This window comes from Polypterus senegalus, chromosome 10 (assembly GCF_016835505.1).
Source record: "Polypterus senegalus isolate Bchr_013 chromosome 10, ASM1683550v1, whole genome shotgun sequence".
In the NCBI taxonomy this organism is placed as follows: domain Eukaryota; kingdom Metazoa; phylum Chordata; class Cladistia; order Polypteriformes; family Polypteridae; genus Polypterus; species Polypterus senegalus.
In genome coordinates, this window is record NC_053163.1 from 153,025,969 (window position 1) to 153,041,679 (window position 15,711).

The 15,711-nt window shown below is 42.0% G+C and overlaps 1 protein-coding gene across 1 annotated transcript in view; it reads left to right on the forward strand.

Annotated features, from left to right (window-relative positions):
• Positions 1-2,580: 2,580 nt before the first annotated feature.
• Positions 2,581-15,711, forward strand: part of angptl4 (angiopoietin-like 4) — a 35,279-nt gene continuing 22,148 nt past the window's right edge. Inside the window, exons 1-2 of the mRNA XM_039767092.1 lie at positions 2,581-3,167; positions 14,007-14,117. Of these exons, the coding sequence (XP_039623026.1) occupies positions 2,655-3,167; positions 14,007-14,117 (624 nt within the window). The 5' untranslated portion in view covers positions 2,581-2,654. The remainder of the gene's footprint in view (positions 3,168-14,006; positions 14,118-15,711) is intronic.

The following is a 15,711-nucleotide window of genomic DNA, read 5'->3' on the forward strand; positions in this document are numbered from 1 at the left end:
CTGCCTGTTTAATCCTTTGGTAGCATAGCCGGTAAGTTTATATTTATAAAATGTTACCATTCTGTACTGCTACTTATAGTTTAATCCATCCAGTATCCAACCCGCCATATCCGAACTGCAGGGTCACGGGGGTCTGCTGGTGCCAATCCCAGGCAACACAGGGTGCAAGGCAGGAAACAAACCCCGGGCAGGGTGGCTTATAGTTTAAAGCTGTTATCAAACTGTTTGTTATTTGCATTCTGAATATTATATTTCTTTACTTGTAGTTTCACACCTGCTCTTTATTAATAAATTGGAGATTTGTACCCCTCGTGTCAAGCCAGTTTCCGAGTCGTCATATTGATAAAGGGAGGAGTTCAGCTGTCTGAGTATCTATTACAATGTAATGGTGAGATCAGAACAAGTGCCTTAAAGAGTCTGGGGGGACATTTCTATCACACATGTACACTTCAACGGGTAATCCACCTAAAACTAAGCATGCGTGGGCCTGGCCAGTACTTGGATGGGAGACCATTAAGAACAAGTGGGAGCAGGTTTTCATTCCAAGCAGTCTCACCATTATAAGCCAGGCCTAGCAGATAATGAAACTTGGCATTTAATTCAACAGCTTGTTAATGCTTTTATTCTTCTAAAGACGCATCTTTATCACATTGTACATTTTTTTCTTTTCTGTGAACATTACCCTTATGTTTTCTGGTCTGATCCTGGCCCTTCCCTTCTCTCTTGTTTATTTCAAAATATTTTACTAACACAGGCACTTCATGATGAAGGTTCCAATGGAAGCACGTTAACTGGAGAGCTGCTGGTCCCTTTGTCATTTGCACATCATTATTAACTGATGTCCGGGTTAAGAAAAAAGACAAGAATTAAAACTAAATGCCGTTGTTAAAACTAAAATACGCAATTAAGGGTTCTGAATCGTTAACTAAAAATAAGCCCAGAAAACATACTTGCTTTAGTAATAAATAAATGGATTCTAATTAAAAATGGGGTTAAAGACAAAAACAGCAGCCACTGTGGACCTTCAGGAGCGGAGTCAAGTACCCCGATCTAATAAAACCTTGGCTTGCCGCTGAATGAGGTTTTGAAGAGGCCAGCAGGGGGCATTTTACCCTGTGGTCTGTGTGTGGGTCCCAATGCTCCAGTGAAGTGACGAGAACATCGTGCTGTAAAAATTTGTGTCTTCCTTCAGATGAGTTAGTACTACGGTGTTGTACCGTGTTAGCCATTATGAATGTAGTGAGAAGTCAAGCAAAATGACTCCTTTTATTGGCAAACTAAAAAGTTTACAATATGCAAGCTTACATCTTGCCTGAAGAAGGGGCATATTGTAATCTTTTTAGTTAGCCAATTAAAGGAGTCATTTTGCTTGACTTCTCACTACATTCAAGTGAGATAGAAAACCAAGGTCCTGACTCAAATGTGGTCATAAGAGATCCCTGGGCCCCGTTTAAAAAGATTTGGGTGTACAACAATGTCCTGGCTAACTTGCCCACCACAGCTTTGTCCATTTTGCCCAATCCCCTGTCCCTTATTGGCTAATTTTCTGTCTCAACCCTTCACCACCTAATAAACTAAGAACATGGAGAGTGCACTGAGGAGAATGGCTGCTGTTGCATCAGCCAGGTGGTAGTTGATGTGCTTCACACAGTCTGTGTACAGTAGGCTAGAATAGTGCCATATAAATGGAATTACTATGTACAGTAGGTTAGAAAAGTGCCATATAAATGGAATTACTATGTACAGTAGGTTAGAAAAGTGCTATATAAATGGAATTACTATGTATAGTAGGTTAGAAAAGTGCTATACGTAAATGGAATTACTATGTATAGTAGGTTAGAAAAGTGCTATATAAATGGAATTACTATGTATAGTAGGTTAGAAAAGTGCCATATAAATGGAATTACTATGTATAGTAGGTTAGAAAAGTGCTATACGTAAATGGAATTACAATGTATAGTAGGTTGGAAAAGTGCTATACGTAAATGGAATTACTATGTATAGTAAGTTAGAAAAGTGCCACATAAATGGAATTACTATGTACAGTAGGTTAGAAAAGTGCCATATAAATGGAATTACTATGTATAGTAGGTTAGAAAAGTGCCATATAAATAAATGCAATTAACTATTATTCTGCAGGTCTCATCACACCTGCTCTTTTCTTTTGTTTGTTGTGTTTCTTTTTTTTTTTTTTTGTATTTTAGGAGAATGTCCTAATCAAGGGTCATTTCCACCCACTAGTCTTCTGATGATCTACTTTCCTGGAACCTAGAGGACAGCTTCCCCAATTGGTAGAGCGGGGATGCCCCAATAAAAGAGAAGCGGGTCCGATGCGCCTCCTGGGATGAGGTCAGTGTGATCGCCTGGCTCAGCTGTTACCAGAAAGAGTTAACGTCTTAAGAAACTTGAGAAGGAGCTTTAGCCCAAGCCCTGACCCACCCACCCCCTCCAGCGAGCCCCAGCAGACACACACACACACACACACACACACTCCTTCATGCACACACTGCTCATCTCCGCCTCCTACCAGAGCAGCCAATAAGTCGCAAGCAGACTTGTATAAAAGGGAGGAGCAGGCCGAATTTGAATAACAGAGCAAACAGCACACCAGAGATCACAGCAGCTCACTTACCAGGCACAGGCAGATAAAGAAAATGAAGTTCCCTGTGGCACTAGTCCTCTGCACGGCTGCCTTACTGGAGCCTGGCAGCAGCTTCCCCAATGTAGAAAGGAAAGGCGCGCCGGGAAAGGAAAAAAAGGTCCAATACGCCTCCTGGGATGAGGTCAACGTCATCGCCCACGGTCTCCTTCAGTTGGGCCACGGTCTCAAAGAGCATGTAGACAAGACCAAGGGCCAGATCAAGGACATCTCCAGCAAGATGTCTTCCTTCAACAGCACCGTGGCTGAGCTGAGCATGCAGTCCAAGCAGCTGCAGGTGGATGGCGAGGCTCTCAAAGCCAGGGCGCAAGGGCTGGAGGAGAAGGAGAGCCTGGCAGCCAACGTCTCTGAAGAACTGAAGCAAAGGGCCGAGCAGCTGGAGACAGACAGCAAGCGGGTCAACGAGAGGATGAGCCGGCTGGAGGACATGCTGAACGGGCTGCTCAAGGCCGAGGGCAGCAATGCCAGCACGAGCAACGGCAGTCAGGCCGACCTCCACAGCTTGCAGGTGAGTGTTTTATGAGCATCTTTGAGCGGCCGTTCACATTTCAAAGGGAAAAGAAAGAAAATATTTCATTCCCAGTTCTTGAACTTGAGTCTGTTATTGTGCTGCATGAATTTTATGAGAATAGAATATGGAGCATAAGAGCCAAAGGGCTGGCTGAATAAACCTTTGCACTTAAAATAACAACATGCAGGTTTGCCAGGCAGGGCCAGTGCCAGATAGCAGCCCGTAAACAATTGTGAATGCACACAGACGCCGTGTGAACAAAATTACACAGTGAAGTGGATCATCTGAAATACGAAAAAGAAAGAACATAAAAAGGGGAGAATACGGGTGGCAGGTGGCATTCTGCTCCTCGGAGCAGTGAAACGCAGAACAAGATTAGACCTGCACCTTCAAAGCGTCTTCGAGATGACCTGAGGACGAGCGCCATTCCGCAGATTCTCACACGCCTGTCCTGCACTGGCTGCCAGGGTTGCCCCAGTCCACTTTTTAATGAATTTTCCTTTTTCTTTTGCATTTCTTGTTCACACCTGTCATGGACAGCATATACTGAGGCTGATGGGAGGCGCAATCTCGTGAAAAGAGAACAAAAGTAATGAAGACGTCGATTACAAGCTAATTAAAGTGGGCTGTAGTGCTCACTGCTTAAAGGCCCTGTATTAAATAAAAAAAGAATTTAGCATTCACTGCATAAAGGCGCTACATTAAATAAAAATGATTTGTAACATTCAATGCATAATCTCTCCATATCAGGTCAACTTTATTTGTAGTGTTCACCACATAAAGGCACTATATAAATATTTGCATTGATCACTAGATAAAGGCACTATATAAATATCTGTAGTGTACAAATGCAGCATATTATAAAGTTTATTTGTAGTGTTTACCGTATAATATCTGAACTACAAATTACATGCAATTTTCACTGCATTAAATAGTTTATTTGTAGCACTACATATACACACTATATAAAAATGACTGGCAGTGTTCACTGAATAAAGGCGCTACATTAAACCAAGTCTATTTGTAGTGTTCACTGCACAAAGCAGGGCACCACAGTGGCATCGCATTCACATGGGTTTGCATTCCCCCCTCCATGGACTGTGCATGTTTTCCCCCTGTCTATATGGCTTCCTTCCACTATCCAAAGACCTGCTGGATGGGTGAACTGGTGATGCTCAATTGGCCCGTGTGTTCACCCTGTGTTGGACTGGCACCCCATGCAGGGTTTGTTCCTGCCTTGCGCTCTACACTAGCTGGGTTAGACTCTGGCACCCTCCGTGATGTTTGTCTGGATTAAGCAGGTTAGAAAATCGTAAATAGTTTATTTGCAGTGCTCAAATAAAAATTATTGGTGGTGTTCACAACGCACTATATTAAACCAATTTACTGCACAAAGGTGGGCGACCCGACCCGGTGGTGCATTGGTAGCACTGCTACCGCGCAGTAAGGAGACCCGAGTTCACTTCATACAGTAAGGGCACTATTTTAATTAAAGGTTAGGCTAGTTGTCATGTCTGAAGGCACTATATCAAATATATGTTTCGTCTTTTAATCATGAGATTATACGTCGGCATCCATCTCAGTTCTCCTCATTTTTTACAGTAAATAATTGTCCTGCCCGTAGCCTTCATCCATTACTGGCTTTAAAAGAGTCAGCAAGATAAACATGAGCACAAACACAAGAATATTGACAATGTAAGGGATTGTGTTTAGAGCACTTATTTATCTATCTATCTGTCTATCTATCTATCTATTTTGTTATACGCAGGAAACCTCCATCTCTGCTTATAAAATGATGCCCCCCTCCCCAAGTGTCCATTCACCCATGCATGTGTTTTTCCAATTAACAATCACTGCCTCCATACGCCTGTCTAACCCTCACCCATCCATCTTTCAGTCCCTCTACTTTTAGAGCATACAGTTTAAAACATTTTGCTTTAATACAGCTATAGAGAGGTGGCACGGTGGCGCAGTCAGTAGCGCTGCTGCCTCGCAGTAAGGAGACCAGGGTTTGCTTCCTGGGTCCTCCCTGCGTGGAGTTTACATGTTCTCCCGTGTCCCTGCATGGGTTTCCTCCCATAGGAATTGGAGATCCTAAATTGTCCCTAGTGTGTGCTTGGTGTGTGGGTGTGGCTGTGTGTGCCCTGCGGTGGGCTGGCACCCTGCCCGAGGTTTGTTCCTACCTTGCGCCCTGTGTTGGCTGGGATTGGGTTCCAGCAGACCCCCGTGACCCTGTAGTTCGGAGGTAGCAGGTTGGATAATGGATGGATGGATAAAAGTGGGATATTCACAGGGGAGTGCCGCCTTGCAACGAGGATGCCAGTGTCCATGAGCCCAGATCCCCCCCTTTGTGGAGTTTGCATGTTCTCCCTGTGTCCACATGGCTTTCTTTCCACAATGCAAAGACGTGCAGGTTAGGTGGACTGGTGATGCGACACTGGCCAATGTTTGTGTGTGTTTGTCTCTGGGTTTGCAATATGACCCTGCCCAAATGCTCGGAAATTGGATTTTGCAGTTGGGAATATCATCACACACAAGTTTTAATAAAATATTCGGAAAATCAATATGGACACTTCCAGGAAAATGTCTGTTGTGCTTGTGTGTGTGTGTGTGTGTGTGTGCCCTGCGGTGGGTTGGCACCCTGCCCGGGGTGTGTTCCTGCCTTGCACCCTGTGTTGGCTGGGATTGGCTCCAGCAGACCCCCGTGACTCTGTAGTTAGGATATAGCGGGTTGGATACTGGATGGATGGATGGATGGATGGATGGACTCCTAAGTCTTAGGAATAAACTGAATTTCCATGTGATAACATTGTGACTTTTTTGTGTAAGGGTAACATTTCAAAAGGCATGCAGAATGCGTTCTGTGTTAGTCAGGTGTGCTTTTTAAAACATTTGTCCATGTTATTGCTTGGTGAAAGGCGCTATATAAGGTACATACTGCTTAAATTAATAGCAGGAAAATATATAATATACTGTATGTGTGTGATTAATTGGCATCCTGTCTAAGATTTGTTCCAGTCTTGCTTCTGCTATTATTGCTGGGAAAGGCTACGGAACACCACGTCCTATAATGAAAATACATAACTAAACGTATGAGGCTATCGGGTTGATGCTGCTGCATTTTTGTTGTCTGTTATATTCATTCATCAATTGTCCAACACGTTTAAGTGTGTTTAAGGTAGCCAGGCGGAAGGAGCCCAGTCTGGCAGCTTCTTGCGCAAGTAAGGAACTAAAACCTCTATTTAAAAAAAAACAACAGCGAAGATCGCAGCGGGGCGTTTCGACCTAAAGTGCGGATGCACGCGCGTGCGGGGTGGCGCGCTTAGCCCGCATTGAAACTGACAAGGCAGATTCGATTTAATTGGCATCATGTCGCATTTTTTTGTGATCATCGCGCCCAACTAAAACATTTTATCCGGGGCATTTAAGGTTGCACTTGAGGAAGTGCCCCTGGCACGCGTCAGATCTACATGCGATTTCAGATTAGGCGCATTTTGACTCAACATGCGGGGACTTTACTTATGTAAGAGTAAAAATGCCCATCCGATTTTGAGACTTTGGCAGAGTCAGAAGGGGAAGTTGGTCGGGAGGGAGGAGGTTTTGCGCTTGATGCTCCATTCCGCACGTACAACACACTTGCTGGCTGGGCGACAGGCGTGATGTCAACAGTGCTGAGTTAGGTGAATGTGTGACTTGCATGCAGTACGTGCGATGCGCGTCAAACGGGATAGGGGTTGGGGGGTTCGGTTGGTTTGGGGATTGGGGGGCGGCGGGCTTCTATATTCATATTGTAGTGTCGCACGCTATTACTGTAATGTCGGAGGAAAATGCGACAAAAAAGCCAACATGTGATAGGATAGACTCCAACTTCTCCGCGTCCCACTTCAGGATAAGCAGCTCTGAAAATGGACGGATGTTTTTTTTAGCCTTCCGAAATCCTCATTTAGCAGCACAAATATGAAGTACCGGTAACGGCGTGCAGTGAATACACTTGACTTGAGTATTCCTAGTTTTCATCCTCTTTCTCTGTACGTTTATCATTCCTTTCTCAGAGGTTGATGCGCTTGCTGTTTCCCGAGTAGCTCTTCTTTTCTCCACCCTAACGGCCCGCTTCTTCTGTTCTTTTGTCGGAATCTTTTCACGTTAAAACTGAGTAAGTGAGTTTTTGTGTTGTGATTACTTAGTACGTTTTCTTTAATTTTTCACTTAAGCTGGCACTTAAGTCTTCAATCTGCCTCAAGAATGATTAGCGAAGGTGGTAGGAATGAGAACGGCGCCCATACGCATGCGCCGCACGGCCGTCCTGCAGCGCGCTGCCGAGAGTTGATGCTACAATAAAATAAAATAAAAATAGTAATAAAAGTCATCACCCCGAAAGCGGATAGTAAACGTCACGTAGTATATTTGTACCAAATTTCAGGTCAATAGTTCAAACGATTTGCGAGCTAACAAGTGATTTAAAATCCCGGACAGACGAACAGCCACGGTAACGTATTATATAGAAAGATTGCCAGCCTAGCGTAGCTGTGTAATAATCCAAATTGAATTAGGCAGACCTCTGTTAATATTATTAAAAGTGAGGATATCCCTATCTCTTGGAATATGCGAGCTGCGCCACAATCATATATTGAGGATTATTTCAGACAAAATAAAATCGATAAATAAAAGTACACTGGAATGTAACAATAAATAAACATCGCGCACTTCCTTCGCAAAGCTGTGGTAGCTGGTTAGTCGCGGAGCTCAACTTTAACGACCTGTATTTCCAGGATTTATGCGCGAGGTCTGTTCCAATGTCGTGGTTTTGAGGACATTTTGGCACGCATTTGGCCTTCTTAAGCATCAGATACTTTGTGGTGCCATTGTAACGTATTTGGCAAACCAGTAAGGACAACGCAAATGATGCCTTTAGACGCTATCATCTCTAATCTGGTCCCGAGCCACGCGGTAAATTGGCGTCCCGTCCAGGGCTTGTTCCGAACTTGAGCTCCAATCACGGACAGCGACCCCCGAGATACTGACCCTGAAGATCCCGTTAGAAAAGATATCGATTAAAGGAAGAATCGGTAAATTTTTCAAACAGATATTGTCATCCGACAATCAATTAATCGTCGATACGGTGCCATTTGAGCGCAAATTCAGTCTCTACAGCTCTGTAGACGCACCGTTAACACAGCAGACATTCTGTGAGCGTCCTCGAGCTCTGCTGGCAATCAATTCAGCAATCGGGCAATGGCAGCCTGCGCAGGTGAGGGAGAGCTGCCTGTCCGCAGTGTGTGGAGATCGAGCCAAATGACTGGGATGAATGACAATATTTGCAGCTCGAGTGTATTAAAATGTTTTTCGTCGGGCATCGTCCTGCCTGCATTAATCTATTTCCAGCAAAGCATCATTTTAATTTTCTCCAAAGTAATCTCACTTTTGAAAGTGCTGGATATCACCAAATCACTCCACCTTGACCTGCGAAATGTTACCACTTTTCCATCCATCTATTTTCTAACCCGCTGAATCCGAATAGGGTCACGGGGGTCTGCTGGAGCCAATCCCAGCCAACACAGGGCACAAGGCAGGAACCAATCCTGGGCAGGGTGCCAACCCACCGCAGGACACACACAAACACACCAAGCACACACTAGGAGCACACAATGTAGAATCGCCAATCCACCTAACCTGCATGTCTTTGGACTGTGGGAGGAAACCGGAGCGCCCGGAGAAAACCCACGCAGACACGGGGAGAACATGCAAACTCCACGCAGTGAGGACCCGGGAAGCGAACCCTTAAGGGTCTCCTAACTGCGAGGCAGCAGCGCTACTGACTACGCCACCGTGCCACCTCTCTATAGCTTATTTTATTGATTTTATTGTAATCATTCCATACAAATAGGTCAATTTTTACAAAAAAATAAGTTTGAAAACAAATCAACCCCAACCCCTGAGAAAGAGAGCATGGCCAACGGAATAAAACTTAAAGCTAGTAAAAATAAATACACTGATGAGTTTAACAGGCGGATAAAGATAAATGGAGAAGATAAAGAAATTGATTTCTACATTGTCTTAACCAGCCTATTGCAGCTGCGTTTACATCGATCTCCACAGCTCTCTTGTGGTGTATCTTATAATGTCCAAAAATAAGCCAAGACATATTCATGGACTATTGAGGAGAGCACCATAGACACGTTCATGTGCCCAGTTTTCAATTTTTAAACTGGTAGCAAATGTTCAATACCATAATGAGACAGAATTAGAGACAGATACAACCAAGGCTGGGAGATGGACTAGAAGATCTTTCGATTTACTTATTATATAGTGCCTTTCACATCAATCTGTTCATTAATGAAGTGCCTTTAATATCACTCCCTCCATTATAAAGCACCTTTCAAATCATTCTGTCCATTATATTGTGGCTTTTATTTCTATCATATTCAGCCTTTTATATCACTGTTCATTATACAGTGCCTTTTGTTTTATACTTTCCATTAGCTCATCTGAACTTATCATCATAACTCATTTACAGAGATTTAGAATATGGTATTATATATAAGGACTCTACTGCTCTACTAACTATATATTATTATTATTCTATTTTATGTAAGCCTGTATTGATTTATTTTTTTTGTCTTTTTCTCATCATTCTTAACTAATTTGATTTTCTTTTCTTGCAAATATTTCTGACATTTTGTAAAGTCGTTTGATCTGTATTCTGTGTATAAAATGTGCTATAGCGATTAATGTTATTCTATAGTGCTTTTCATCACTCAATATGTCTTTAATGTTTCTCTATAATGGAGTGCTCTTCATTTCCACATATTACAAGATGCCCCCTCATTTTATTCTGTCAGTTGTACAGTGTCTTTCATATCACTCTAACCATTATATTTAAACAGTCATATGAACAAGTTTGGGAAACCTTCTCAGCCTGCATAATAATTGACTCTCCTTTCAACAGTAGAGATACCAGTGGTACGTCTTTCATTTCTTAGGAGTATTGCGGCATTTTCTGAACAAAGATTTTTAGTGACGCAGTATTTAGTTTTATGAAATTAAATCAAATGTGAAAAACTGGCCGTGCACAAATGTGGGTCCCCTTGTCATTGTGCTGATTTGAATGCCTGTCACTGCTCAATGCTGATTGGTTGGATGAGCTCATTAAGCCTTGAACTTCATAGACAGGAGTGTCCAATCACGAGTGGTCAAAGGTATTTAAGGTGGTCAATTGCAAGTTGTGCTTCCTTCCCTTTGACTCTCCTCTGAAGAGTGACAGACAGCATGGGATCCTCAAAGCAACTCTCCAAAGATCTGAAAACAAAGATTGTTGAGTCTCCTGGTTTAGGGGAAGGCTACAAAAAGCCATCTCAGAGGTTTAAACTGTCAGCTTCAAGTGTAAGGAATGGAATCAGGAAATGGAAGGCCACAGGCACAGCTGCTGTTAAACCAACTCAGGTCTGGCAGGCCAAGAAAAATACAGGAGTGACATATAAAGAGGATTGTGAGAATGGAGACAGACAACCACAGATCACCATCAAAGACCTGCAAGAACATCTCGCTGCAGATGGTGTATCTGTCCATCGATCTACAACTCAGGACAATTTGCACAAAGAACATCAGTATGGCGGGGTGATGAGAAAGAAGCCCTTTCTGCACTCACGCCACAAACAGAGTCGCTTGTTGTATCAAATGCTCATTTAGACAAACCAGAGTCATTTTGGAACAAAGTGCTTTGGACTGATGAGACACAAATTGAGTTATTTGGTGAGAACAAAAAGCGCTTTGCATGGAAGAAGAAGAACACCGCATTCCAAGAAAAACACCTGCTACCTACTGTCAAATTTGGTGGAGGTCCCATCATGCTGTGGGGCTGTGTGGCCAGGTCAGGGGCTGGGGCCCTTGTTAAAGTCGAGGGTCGGATGAATTCAACCCAATATCAACAAATTCTTCAGGATAATGTTCAAGCATCAGTCACAAAGTTGAAGTTACACAGGGTTTGGATATTCCAACAAGACAATGACCCAAAACACAGTTGAAATCTACAAAGGCGTTCATGCAGAGGGAGAAGTCCAATGTTCTGGAATGGCCGTCACAGTCCCCTGACTTGAATGTCATCGAAAATCTATGGGATGACTTGAAGCAGGCTGTCCATCAAATTGAACTGAACTGGAGAGATGTTGTATGAAGAAGGTCAGAAATACCTCCATCAGAGTCCAGACACTCATCACCGGCTATAGGAGGACAGCGTCGAGAGGCTCAAAGGAGCAAAAGGAGGCTCAACTAAGTATTGATGTCACATCTCTGTTGGGGTGCCTATATTTATGCACCTGTCTAATTTTGTTATGATGCATATTGCATATTTTCTGTTAATCCAATAAACGTAATGTCACTGCTGAAATCCTACTGTTATCATAAGGCATGTCGGATATTAAAAGGAAGTTCAGCCAACGAGAAACAAAAATCCAAAGAATTAAGAGGGGTTCCCAAACTTTTTCATATGACTGTAGTACCCTATCTATTACACAGTGCTTTTCATATCAATCTGTCCATTATATACTGGCCTTTAATTTCTATTATAATGCCTATCATATTACTCTGACCTTTATATACTGCTTTTCATATCTATATACTGTATGTCTATCATCCATCCATCCATTATCCAACCCGCTATATCCTAACTACAGGGTCACGGGGGTCCGCTAGAGCCAATCCCAGCCAACACAGGGTGCAAGGCAGGAAACAAACCCTGGGTGCCAGCCCACAGCAGTATGTCTATCATAGAGTGCCCTTTCTTTCTTTCTTTCTTTCTTTCTTTCACATCTATCAATCTATTTTATATTTCACTGCTATCCATTGTATGGTGCCTTTCATATCTTCCTGTTATAGCCCCGTGTCACTACTTTCTCCTGAAGGTGTGTGCTGCTGTGCTGGTGATAATCCCGACTGTCCCTGGCACCGCTTCTAAGTGACCTGATTAACGTCACAGCTCATTCATCCATCTTAGTCAGCTTTTTACATTTGACCATCCATCCATCCATTTTCTAGCCCGCTGAATCCGAATACAGGGTCACAGGGGTCTGCTGGAGCCAATCCCAGCCAACACAGGGCACAAGGCAGGAACCAATCCCAGGCAGGGTGCCAACCCACCGCAGCACATTTGACCAGAGGACACAAACTCAAGTGTGCTTTTCTTTGAGCAATGACATGACACAAAACGGCTGTGAGGTAAGCCGACAGCCAGATTATCCTCTTAAAATGGGGTGACCTCAGAGTGGTCTTGCCCACCACTGTCACGTCTCTCATCTCCTTCTTTTCCAGTGCTTTGTCCTTTTCTAACTGGTGATGCGGCCCTTCATCCTTTCCAGCATCACCGTTCTTAATGCTGAACTCCTTCTTCTCGTCTGGTCCCCCCTTCCTGAGCTCTGGAGCGGTCCAAGTTCCAGGGCTTCACATTGACCGAGGTTATGGAAGCGCTTTTTTTGTTTTGACTTGGAAGCCACGTTTCTTGTTTCCTTCGAAACCTTTGGAAAGAGAAAAGAGAGGCGGCCGATTTCAAACAACTCGGTACTTTCTGTTCTCTCGACTTCCTCCCGAGATGCTGAGGTCAATGCTGCTTTTGTTCGGTTCATTTACTGAAAGATGAGATGCAGGGAGGGTAAAAGTGGAAGAATGTTAGGCCTGGCGATGAAATAAAGTTCAGGAAGCGGATCTTTTTGGGGGAAAACATGTGCAATGACCAAACTTCAAAGGGTCTTTGAGGGGCTCAGCATTTTCTCTGACTCCATTCCACCTTTCACAGTTCAGATGTCTCCTCTGCTGTCACATAAATGAGTCCTTCTTCTTAAAGTCAAATCTGATTCTGAGGCTGGCAGAGCTTGTCCTGGAGGCACCAGGCAGAATGGAGCTGTGCTGTCCTCCCAACATCATTTATTTTAACATCATTTGTGAATTTCCTCTTGGGATTAATAAATTATCTATCTATTATATAGTGCCTTTCATATCTATCTATCTATCTATTTATTATATAGTGTCTTTCACTTCTGTCTATCGATCTATCTATTTATCTATCTATGTTATAAAACACCTTTTTAATCTATCTATTATATAGTGTCTTTCACTTCTATCTATCTATCTATTATATAGTGTCTTTCACTTCTATCTATTATATAGTGTCTTTCACTTCTGTCTATCTATCTATCTATTTATTATATAGTGTCTTTCACTTCTGTCTGTCTATCTATCTATCTATGTTATAAAACACCTTTATAATCTATCTATCTATTATATAGTGTCTTTCACTTCTGTCTATCTATCTATCTATCTATTATATAGTGTCTTTCACTTCTATCTATCTATCTATCTATCTATGTTATAAAACACCTTTATAATCTATCTATCTATTATATAGTGTCTTTCACTTCTATCTATCTATCTATTATATAGTGTCTTTCACTTCTGTCTTGTCTATCTATCTGACAGACCCAAAGTACATTCAGTTTTAGCAGACACATTTAACCAAAGCAACTTACAAATGACGTGTGTAGAGAGCGAATTCCAATGTACTTCTGATTTGCTGCCCAACACTCACCTGCTCGGCCACACAGACTCAAACCTGGTGGATTCAGAAAGTTTTCGGACCCTTGCACTTTCTGCACACTTAATTGGGTTGAAAATTGAACTTTAAATGGATTCATTTGCCATTTTTGCCCATCAATCCATACTCAGTAGCCCTAATGACAAAGTGATAACACGTTTTAAGAAAGTTCTGCAAGTTTAACAAAACCAAAATCTCTCTCATTCATAGAAGTACCATGCAAAGTTATGTTCTAAGATGCTTCTTTTGATTTCCAGTTCCAACTTGAAGCACAAACCCGACGCATCGACGAGCTGGTGGAGCGAATCCAGCAGCAGCAAGAGAAGCTGGACAAGCAAAACGCCCGCATCCGAACTCTTCAGTTTCAGGTACGACGTTCTGCTCAAGGGGCCATCCATTACCATCTTATTGTTCGTCAGGTCTCCCTCATCGGGAGGGACACTTGCACTTCTTCTTATTCATACCCACTGCAACAGGGCGGCACTCCTAAGATGAAGTTAAATCTTCTAAGACGGGAGAAGAACTGGGCAAAGGGAAAGGGAAAAGGCCTGGAAACTTACAGAAGACAGACACTGACACTGATAAATATAAACAGCATTATTTAATGAGTATGAAAGGCACTATATAAGAAAGAGATATGCAGGGCACTGCACACAATCTGATACAGACTGTGAATATCAATACATGATGAGCGTGAAAGACACTATATAAGAAAGAGATATGCAGGGCACTGCACACTATTTAACTTGGATATGAACAGCAATATTTATTAGGTATGAAAGGCACTATATATCTTAGGCAGATATTCAGGGCACTGTACATTATCACAGATTTGAACAGCAGTATATAATGGATGTGAAAGACATTATATCAAAGATGGCTAAATATGGGAGGCATTATATCATAAATATGGAAGGCACTGTACTTTACTGAATATAGACATGAACAGCAATTCAAAATGAATATGAAAAGAACTATATCATAGAGCGAAAGGCAAGGTGTTGTAAACTAAGTAACATAGATGTGAACAGCAATCTACAGTATGGTGGGTATGGGAAGCTCTATGTAGGGGAGAGAAACAGTAGGAGGCGTTTTATCAAAGATTTACATGGAAGGCACAATGCTGCTACTACTGCCACTAGACTAGCATACGATTTCAAATGACCGTGTATAACAGATAGATAAGGTGCTATATACAATTAAACTAAATAGACAGATGAGGTTCTGTACAACAGGGAAGTAGACAGACAGTGTGACTCCGATCTGTCTGTCTATTTCACTGTCTAACAGAAAGATATAGAAACATGATACACTATTCAACAAAGTTAGATATGAATATCAATATATCATAGTTATGAAGGACATTATAATATAATACTGTATAACACCTTTTACATTTATTTTAAACTATATAGACAGGTAGAGAAGGCTCTGTAAAGCATTAATGTAGGAAGATAGAAAGGAAAGCCACTAATATTGCATAGTAACAGTAATGGATATAGAAGACAAATACACTACTTAATAAAGATATTGGTGATTATTACTTTATAATAGTTATGAATGACACTATTTAAAAAATACATAAGGTACTACATAAAATTAAACTTAAATAGATAGGTTAGGCTGTATAGAACATTAAACTAGACAGATGGGAATGGAACTACAGTATATGACATATCAGTGGATAAATAAATAAGGTGCTATCTAAAATGAAACTAAATGGAAGGCAATAAAAAAAAATTAAATTACATATTTAGAAAAGGCACTGTCTCTCTCTCTATAGATATTAAAAGGAAGTTCAGCCAATGAGAAACAAACATCCAAAGAATTAAGAGGGGTTCCCAAACCTTTTCATATGACTGTATGTAATGTTTTACCTGCATTGTTATCACTCTTTAATTTAATATTGTTCTTTATCAGTATGCTGCTGCTGGAGTATGGGAATTTCCCCTTGGGATTAAT